The sequence below is a fragment of the Homarus americanus genome, unplaced genomic scaffold (assembly GCF_018991925.1).
Source record: "Homarus americanus isolate GMGI-L3 unplaced genomic scaffold, GMGI_Hamer_2.0 scaffold6317, whole genome shotgun sequence".
In the NCBI taxonomy this organism is placed as follows: Eukaryota; Metazoa; Arthropoda; class Malacostraca; order Decapoda; family Nephropidae; genus Homarus; species Homarus americanus.
In genome coordinates, this window is record NW_024730668.1 from 7,903,874 (window position 1) to 7,912,681 (window position 8,808).

An 8,808-nucleotide genomic window follows, 5' to 3' on the forward strand; every position below is an offset into this window, starting at 1 on the left:
TGGATCTTTGGAGACGAATCCAGAATTCAGGAGCGTGTTTTGAAAGAAGCAGTTAGTATTTGTGGATGCAAGGTTTTTAAGCTCCAGTGATGGAATTTCCTCTTCTGTCACTTCCAGCTTCTTTGGACATTCCTTTTTCTCGTTCTTTCTCTTCATTGACTCAAGGATTTCTCTTTTCTCAGCATACGAAACACTATCACTGAAGAGAGCCAGAGCTACTGACTCCTCACTTAAATACCAGAGATGCCGCTGGAAAGCCTTTGTTGCTGCCATTCCAACTGATTCATCTATTTTCTCCCCATAGTAATTAAATTGTTTGAGGAAGGATATATCAGTGCTTGGTGTAGGTTATGTATCTAAGCTACTGTGCCAAGTAGCAACCTTGTATATAAGCTACTGTGCCGAGTAACACCTATGTATATAATTACGTGGCAACACTGCACGTGTTATGTGGCAACATTGCCCCGAGGCAGCCATATGGCATTGTAGCAAGGCAGTCTCAGTCTGACTCTGTGGGCCGTGCATGGCACACGCAAGTCACCACTTGTATTTCTCCTATCCGAATTAATGGACTTCAGTGTTACCCGGTGTTTCCCTACCCATCAATGCATTCTTCAGGGAACACTTGGAACCTTCATGGCGCAGTGAGTAGGATCTGTGGACTTACAAGTGTGTGAACAATAGACAGTTAGCCGGCGATGTGCGACTGCCGGCGATGTGCACGTGACTCTTAGTGTGTGCTGTGTTGTGTTGCGTTGTGTTTGGCTGAGACGTGCAGCGTTGCTCCGTCACAGTGCGTTTTAGTGACGGTGGCAGTGTTAGTGTCAGTGTATCAGTGTGTCTAGAGCTGAGAGTTGAGCATTGGCCTGTTTTTTAGTGGTACCCACTGAGCACGCAGGCGTACACCCTTCTCGTGTAACATCCGGGGAGACACTGACGGTCTTGCCTCCACGAGCCACCACGCTCCGCTCTCTGAGACACACACACACACACACACACACACACACACACACACACACACACACGCACGCACGCACTCACGGACAGAACAGTGGACTCTATGCGTTATTACTGCGCTGTTTATGTCATATATATGTGGTTCGAGCTGATGAGGCGCCACTTTATATACTAAACAGCTCAGTTCAAGAATACTAAGATGGGCAGTAAGAAGGGACAACGTCAAGATGGGAGACACTACTCCCCACCATCTTCTCCTCTACCGGGCACAGATGGAGCTTCTGCGCCCAACGCCCCTCATCCTTCACCTACAGCGACGGACATTGCAACAATTCTGAGGTGGATGGATCACAGAGACGAGCGACGCCGAGAGATGGAACTTCAGAGGGAGGAGACATGAAGAGAGGAGGAAAAGTCGCATTTTGATGCACTATTGGCGACCCTGGAGCTAACCCACCCTCCCTCACTCGCAGGTTTCGCACACCAAGGCACCAATATCCTCCCTCCTCCACCACACCAGCGTCCTCCAGGTACTCTTGCTACTCCAACAGCTCCCAAGGCATTTGTTCAATCCCCACCCGCCCTCTCACCAGACGTCACATTTCAGCTTTTTCGTGAGTGGAGGCGGCGTTGGACAGATTACTCCACGATGGTGGACCTTAACAGTATGCCTCCAAACAAACAGCTCATCCAACTGCGGATGTGTTTGTCGCTGGAGACCCAGAGAGTTTTGGAGCACACGTTGCAAGTGCCTCCCGATTCTACCTCTTCAGTGACGGATGTGCTCGACCTTTTGCAGGAGCATGTTAAGGGTCGGAACAACGAGGCTTTGCATCGCCGCGCCTTCACCAGCTGCACGCAGGCGGAGAATGAATCCTTTGACGACTTTTTTGTACACTTGAAGAGTTTGTCGGAGGAGATCGACGTCTGCAAGGCGCATAGCCGGAATGTGAGGCAGCCTGGATCAAGCACGGGATCTTGGCAGGTGTCAGGCAAGAAGAGTTGGTGCAGCGACTCATCCCCCTGGACGCTTCCTCCACACTCCAGGTGGTAGTGACTGAACATCGGTCATACGAGGCCACCAAGTCCATCACCTCTGCCTTACGGGCCCCACCTGCTGTGAGAGCTATCTCACAATACAAGAAGGGTAAGAAGGTGGCCAACAACGTGAAGGCTGCCGCACGTTTTCCACGCCCCCGCCTAGTGCTTCCTGTGGCAGCTGTGGAAAGCAGCATGGCCCCAAGACATGCCCGGCCGCCGACGCACTGTGTCGTGGATGTGACCGTAAGGGCCACTGGTCTAACACAGACAGGTGCCCTGCACGAGGCCGCAAGTGTCAGGCCTGCGGTCGCTATGGACACTACGACAAATGCTGCCGCCAACCCAAGCCCAAAAGCCCGAGACGAGGAGGAAAGCAGCGCACTTCCCTCGGAGTGGTTCGCACGCAGCGCCCTTCAGATGGCCACGCAGCCCCAAGCAGCAGCTGAGTCACATCAGAAGGGTGGACTCGACCACACGCCCCAGGGCTACCCCTTCCCCTAACATCCGCGTCGCCGTCACACACGGTGGTGTGTCGGGTCACATCGAGGTGATACCGGACACCGGCGCTGATACTACGGTGAAAGGCTTGAAGCACCTCCAGAAACTGGGCCTCACCAAACGCGGCCTGGGACCACCGCCACAGCTGCAGTACTACAATGCCGACGGTTCCCAGATGCCGGACGCTGTGGGCTCCTTTCAAGCGGAGATCACTTACGGCGACAGGTCATGTCACGGATGGATCGACATGCAGCCTACTCTCGCTACACCCTTGTTGTCGTGGGAGCACTTTCCCGAGCAGATCCCAGCCGCTCGGTACACCACCAGCAGGGTGCGTGAGTCAACGAGCGACGCGCCTGGCACTGCCGCACAGAGCTGCCCAGAACCCGCGTCCACTCCCACCCACACAGGACGCTCCCCTGCCCAGATCCTGTATGGTCACCCTCTCCACTCTTGCGTTCCTGCACACGCCAAGGCCTTTGCGAAGGACTGGCAGACCAGAGCCGAGAGCTGTGACCGCCGCGCCGCTACACGTGCCCAGGACGCCAAGGCTCGGTATGACGACCGTGCCCACCCTCTTCAGCCACTGGAGATTGGTGCCCTTGTCCGCGTCCAGGACCCGACGACGACACGTTGGGACAAGGTGGGCATAGTAATGGGCGTCGGCCGGTCGCGGGACTACAAGGTCAGGATGCCGAGCGGCCGTGTCTGGTGGAGGAACCGCCGCTTCCTCCGGCAAGTCCCACCCCCTGCTGCTGGCCCCCCTGACCGAGGACGAGTCACCTACACCTCACGAGGATCCGCCCCATAGTGCAACTCGACGCTCGGAGCGACTTAGGACTAAGAAGTCCGCTAAAGACAAAGACTATGAGCGTGAGGGGGGTAGGGAGATGTAGGTTATGTATCTAAGCTACTGTGCCGAGTAGCAACCTTGTATATAAGCTACTGTGCCGAGTAGCACCTATGTATATAATTACGTGGCAACACTGCACGTGTTATGTGGCAACATTGCCCCGAGGCTGCCATATGGCAAGGCAGTCTCAGTCTGACTCTGTGGGCCGTGCATGGCACACGCAAGTCACCACTTGTATTTCTCCTATCCGAATTAATGGACTTCAGTGTTACCCGGTGTTTCCCTACCCATCACTGCATTCTTCAGGGAACACTTGGATCCTTCACTTGGAGCTTCAAACACTTCAGGAGCTTTGAACCACATTGGACCGTACACAAGAGCAACAAAAAGGGACATAGTCTGAATCAGCTTCTTCTCCTTGATAGTTAGCTGGAACTGGTGCTGAAACATGAATATCTGGAGAGAGTATAATGCTTTAGACATCCAACGAGCATGGTGTACTGGGCCAAGCTTTCCATAACGAATCCCTCGGGGCGGAGTCCCACCCAGGAATATCACACAAAGTTCCATAAGTCGGATGTAATCGTCCCGGGGCTGAGGCTGCTTGAGAGCCTTCATATAGTAGTCGATAACTTTTTGCACCTATTCAGAATTTTCCTTCAACACTGCAGTGATATACCCATTAGTCTCTCCCGTCTTGAACTCCAACTGCTTGATTTGATGCCACTGCTTTTTAAACCTCTAGAACAAGAGAACATCAGGACCATTAGATGACCCATGAACGGCTTTGAAGACATCTCTAAGAACAACTTCCAAGATATGGTGTCTGCAAGGAAGGTATAGGAGATTTCTTCCCAATCTCTCTTCAATCAAGGTACAAGCTCCACGAACATGACCAGTGTTAGCGGCAGTGGTGTCAAAGCACATGGCGACAACCTGGTCATCGACATTCCAATCTTTCAAAGTATCCACCACAGCATTAGCTTGCGCCACTCCCGTTCCTGAAGATAGGTGTGGAACGCCAAATAACTGGACATTCCCTACTGAAGAGGATACATCTTTCCCTGAGATCAGTATTGAAAGTCGTTCAACAGATTCCTCTCCTATTAGAGATGGAAGGAGCTTACCATCCCAATGAACCACAATTCCAGTCTTGGCTCCAGAGGATATGACAGTTTGCTTCACAGAAGCAGTGTGATCTCTACGATATCGGTTACTGGCTCTCCTGATTGTGGAACGGTCTGCTGCAGTAGCTGCCACAATATGAAAAGCCTGTCGGTCACTTGTATTGGCTCTGTCCAAGGCAGCAGCTCCAAGCAATGATATATCCTTCCTCAAACAACTTCATTACTATGGGGAGAAAATAGATGATTCAGTTGGAATGGCAGCAACAAAGGCTTTCCAGCGGCATCTCTGATATTTAAGTGATGAGTCAGTAGCTCTGGCTCTCTTCAGTGATAGTGTTTCGTATGCTGAGAAAAGAGAAATCCTTGAGTCAATGAAGGGAAAGAACGAGAAAAAGGAATGTCCAAAGAAGCTGAAAGTGACAAAAGAGGAAATTCCATCACTGGAGCTTAAAAACCTTGCATCCACAAATACTAACTACTTCTTTCAAACCACGCTCCTGGATTCTGGATTCGTCTCCAAAGATCCAAGCCAATGGAATGACGAACCACAGTTCCTTCAGTCAAGGGAAATTCTACAAGAGTTGCAGGTGGTGAATGATGTGGCCGAAAGAGCGGTGAAGCTTATCCAGGACTACAACTCTTCAATTACGAAAAGAGAAGATCAAAAGCAGTACCTGCTTCAGGTGGTCACCACACATCGACGTCAGTATCCCAACATAAAGAAGGCTAATCTTGTGTGATGTATGTTTCTCTTACATGTGTTCTTTATGTTAATCTCATATTTTGGATAAAATAAACACCAACAAATAAATGTAACAAATAAATCACTTGTATCTGATGTCAGGAACAAGAATTATTTTATAGAGGGAGAAAACATTAGAGAAGTAGAATTTTCGGGCCACTTGTGCATATCGTAAATGAAGCTGTAAGTACCTATAATTTCGCCTGAAATGTTTTTTCATGTAAAGGACGCAAATAAACATTGAACACTAAAAATATAAAGAACTTTACCTTTTTTGAACCACCCTAATACACACACACACATATATATATATATATATATATATATATATATATATATATATATATATATATATATATATATATATATATATATATATATATATATATATATATATATATATATATATATAAAATACATCACTAGTGTTTGTGTGTGTATGTATATATTTGAATATGTAAAGTAAGAATAATACAACACTGTAGTAACAAATTTTCACTGTATTTAACAGGTCAATGATTATTATAGCTCGCATTACTGAGAAGCTAACTCTGGTACCCACCTGAAGATAAGATAATTCGTGGTCGACCTCATCTGCTTGTTGGCAATGATGACAATGACGACCAAAGTGTTGCCGAAGAGGCCCACCAAGACAATGATGCCGAAGATAATGGGCACGACGATGGCAACGATGATGGCATACTCGAAGGCCGGGTTTTCCTGAAGAGAGATGCAAACTGTAAGTCCAGATGAACAAGTTATTATCGCGTCAGTTCTATGTTCTCCCAGATTTATTACGGAATTGAATAAGTCTTCTCGCTAAAGCATACATGTGGTGCCATTGTTATTATTATTCTTTGATATATGAATGATTTTATCGCTATAGTATGTAGTATTTTTGTCGTCTCCCATTCATTTACTTTGAAATATATAATAGTGAAATTATTACTTCATTCGTTATTTTTATACACAATGTAAACATATATGGAAATAATTATAACCTCAAGCAATTATTCACAAGTCTATGATTAAGAAAAAATGTATTTGTGAATGCAGATGTGTAGGAATAAAAAATAATAATATTTTGTAATTTAGATCATAAAAGTTTGTATTTATTTATGGAACAGATTAAGAGTTAAACTTATATGCATACATGTTAAAAATATTAATACTCAAACACATAAAAAAACACTTGGTTAAATATATATCTTGTGTTCACTTGTGTCCTGACCACCTGAGGCTGCGTGGAACAGACTGTTGGCCCCAATACCCCTCCCATCCTCCTCTCAATCTATTCTCTCTACTGGGATATTACCAAAATCCCGCTAAATGTCACAATTTTGTTTCGGAAAAGGGTGGAATCAGGTTTAAACAGTGATTAACAGTGTTAAGGGAAGTGACGAAGTTAACCTTCACACCCACCATTAAGTTCCCTGGATACCCACATAAAACCGCCCATGGGGACCTTAAGTACCATTATTTCCCTGCTTAAAATACTACAATTCAGTTTCCAGAATCCTTTACCTACTTTTACATTTTTGTCAATGTTTACTTTTGACAGAACCATTGAATGGTCAGAAAAAACTGACTGGAACAGTATCACATTTTACTATTTTGTTCTCAAGCCCCTTAATATAAAGCCTATCAATTCTTGACCCATATTTATCCCTAACATATGTAAACTCAGGTTGATAGTTATGTATCATGGCAACATCCTCAAGTCTTATATCCTTTATAAGAGTTGTTAAAGCTTTGGACACCAAACCTTTGTTGTCATAATTGCTACAAATCTCTCCGGTAACACAGTTAAAATCTCCCCCAATCATTATATTTTCAATATTATTTCGGATATAATATAATAAATCATCAGAAAACAATTCTTCTCTTTCCCTTTTCCTTGTATTTCCCGATGGGGCATAAATATTAATAATAGGAATTATATGATCTAACACGGAAACTCTGACACATAAAATTGGCCATTCTCATCCATCTCATAGTTTAATATTTTGAAAGTGGAATTTTTTCCTTACTAATAGTGCAGTTCCTCCTTTTAACAAATGTGTACTGTTTATAATATTTTCGAAGTAATCATTTAGGTTATATTATTTCCCTGGATCCTTAACATTATGTTCATGTATCATAAGGAGGATAAATGCAGGGGACAAACAATGGGAGCCAGGAGATGAGAGACCCGTTGTTGGAAGAATTTAGATGAGATGGAATACAAAGGACAGAAGTGCCTGGAGTAAATTAGTCGCTCTCACTGACAAACTTTATACCTAATTGAACATTGAAGGGTAGAGAGAGAGGGAGAGTACTGACCTCTACCGTGTTGTTGTTACAGAGCGGCAGGTTGGTGTAGTTGGTTAAGTTACAGAGGATATACGGAGGAAGGAATGTGAGGAAGGGTTCGATGCCATTCTCCTCGTCCGTGTCTGCTCCTCCTCCTCCTCCTTCCCCTTCCTTCCCCATCTCTGCTAAGTAGTCCATCGTTCACGTTTAACTGCAAGAGCTGATCTATTTATGTGTCCACTCACTTTACGGCTGCCATCAACTAAAGTTCATTTATTGCACGACCTTACGATATTTATTTCACAAAGTTTGTTTCAGTTGCAGTGAACTTTATTTTTGTCACCTGTATGCCAGACAAACCTACAATGTTCAAGTCCTGCATACACATTAATTATCTAATGGCGGTTCCAACATGTAGATATGTGTCATTTTAAATATAAAATTCCAAATTAACTTTGGGTCGTTGTTTGGGTGCACAGCACATATCCGGGTCCAGCCACTTTAATTGTTTACTCTAAACTCAACTAGGCTTAATTGACTAAATAACGAGAATTTGTTTCCAATACACTTGATAAGTATACACCATTAGGCATATTATGACACTTCATACTGGAGTGTATTACACACATTTCAGTTCTCAACACAAGTATTTTGTTTACTGTATAAAACTTGACGTCTTAAAAATAAGCACTGTAACAACGCAACAGGGAAATATTTCTGTCTGCCAGTTAAGGACTTCAGATGTGTTATTTCTCACATGATAGGCATTCGTAAAAGAGGATTCCAGTAATATTTTACACCTTCACATTGTTTGTTTTTCCCATAAATCGTTCCTTCAATGGGAATTATTTTTCAAGCTCATCGATCATACTACGCTCAAAAAGTATTTGACAGTTCTTGCTTTTCAACGTTTATTAAAACATGTGTGCTAGTGTCTCTACTGTCGGCTGACATCAGGCGATATTCTGTGATGTGTTGGCCAGGTGCTCGTTGGATCTTCCCTGATGTACAGCTGACCACAGGTGCTGGTACCCAGTACAAGAGATGTATTCTGTAAAAGAAACATAATCCAGATTACAGACTGTATGACGTATGATATACATATCTTTAAGGTCAAAACGAACGAAACACATTATATGATCTACTAGTCGGTCCCACATCCCACATCTCTCATCATCATTACTTGTATTAATTTCCTTCTTTGCTTGATCACCCGAATAAATTAATAATATATGAACATTTACTGAAGCATAATATTTGTTAATCTTATTATCAGTTAAGCTCGGGCAACAATCGCT

At 44.6% G+C, this 8,808-nt stretch overlaps 1 protein-coding gene across 1 annotated transcript in view; it reads right to left on the reverse strand.

Moving 5' to 3' along the window:
• The window catches only part of LOC121867222 (allatostatin-A receptor-like), a 54,388-nt gene extending 45,833 nt beyond the window's left edge, over window positions 1-8,555 (reverse strand). Inside the window, exons 1-2 of the mRNA XM_042367068.1 lie at window positions 7,541-8,555; window positions 5,781-5,938 (exon numbers count right to left, since the gene is read on the reverse strand). Coding sequence (XP_042223002.1) covers window positions 5,781-5,938; window positions 7,541-7,708 — 326 coding nt within the window. The 5' untranslated portion in view covers window positions 7,709-8,555. The remainder of the gene's footprint in view (window positions 1-5,780; window positions 5,939-7,540) is intronic.
• Between the last annotated feature and the right edge of the window lie 253 nt (window positions 8,556-8,808).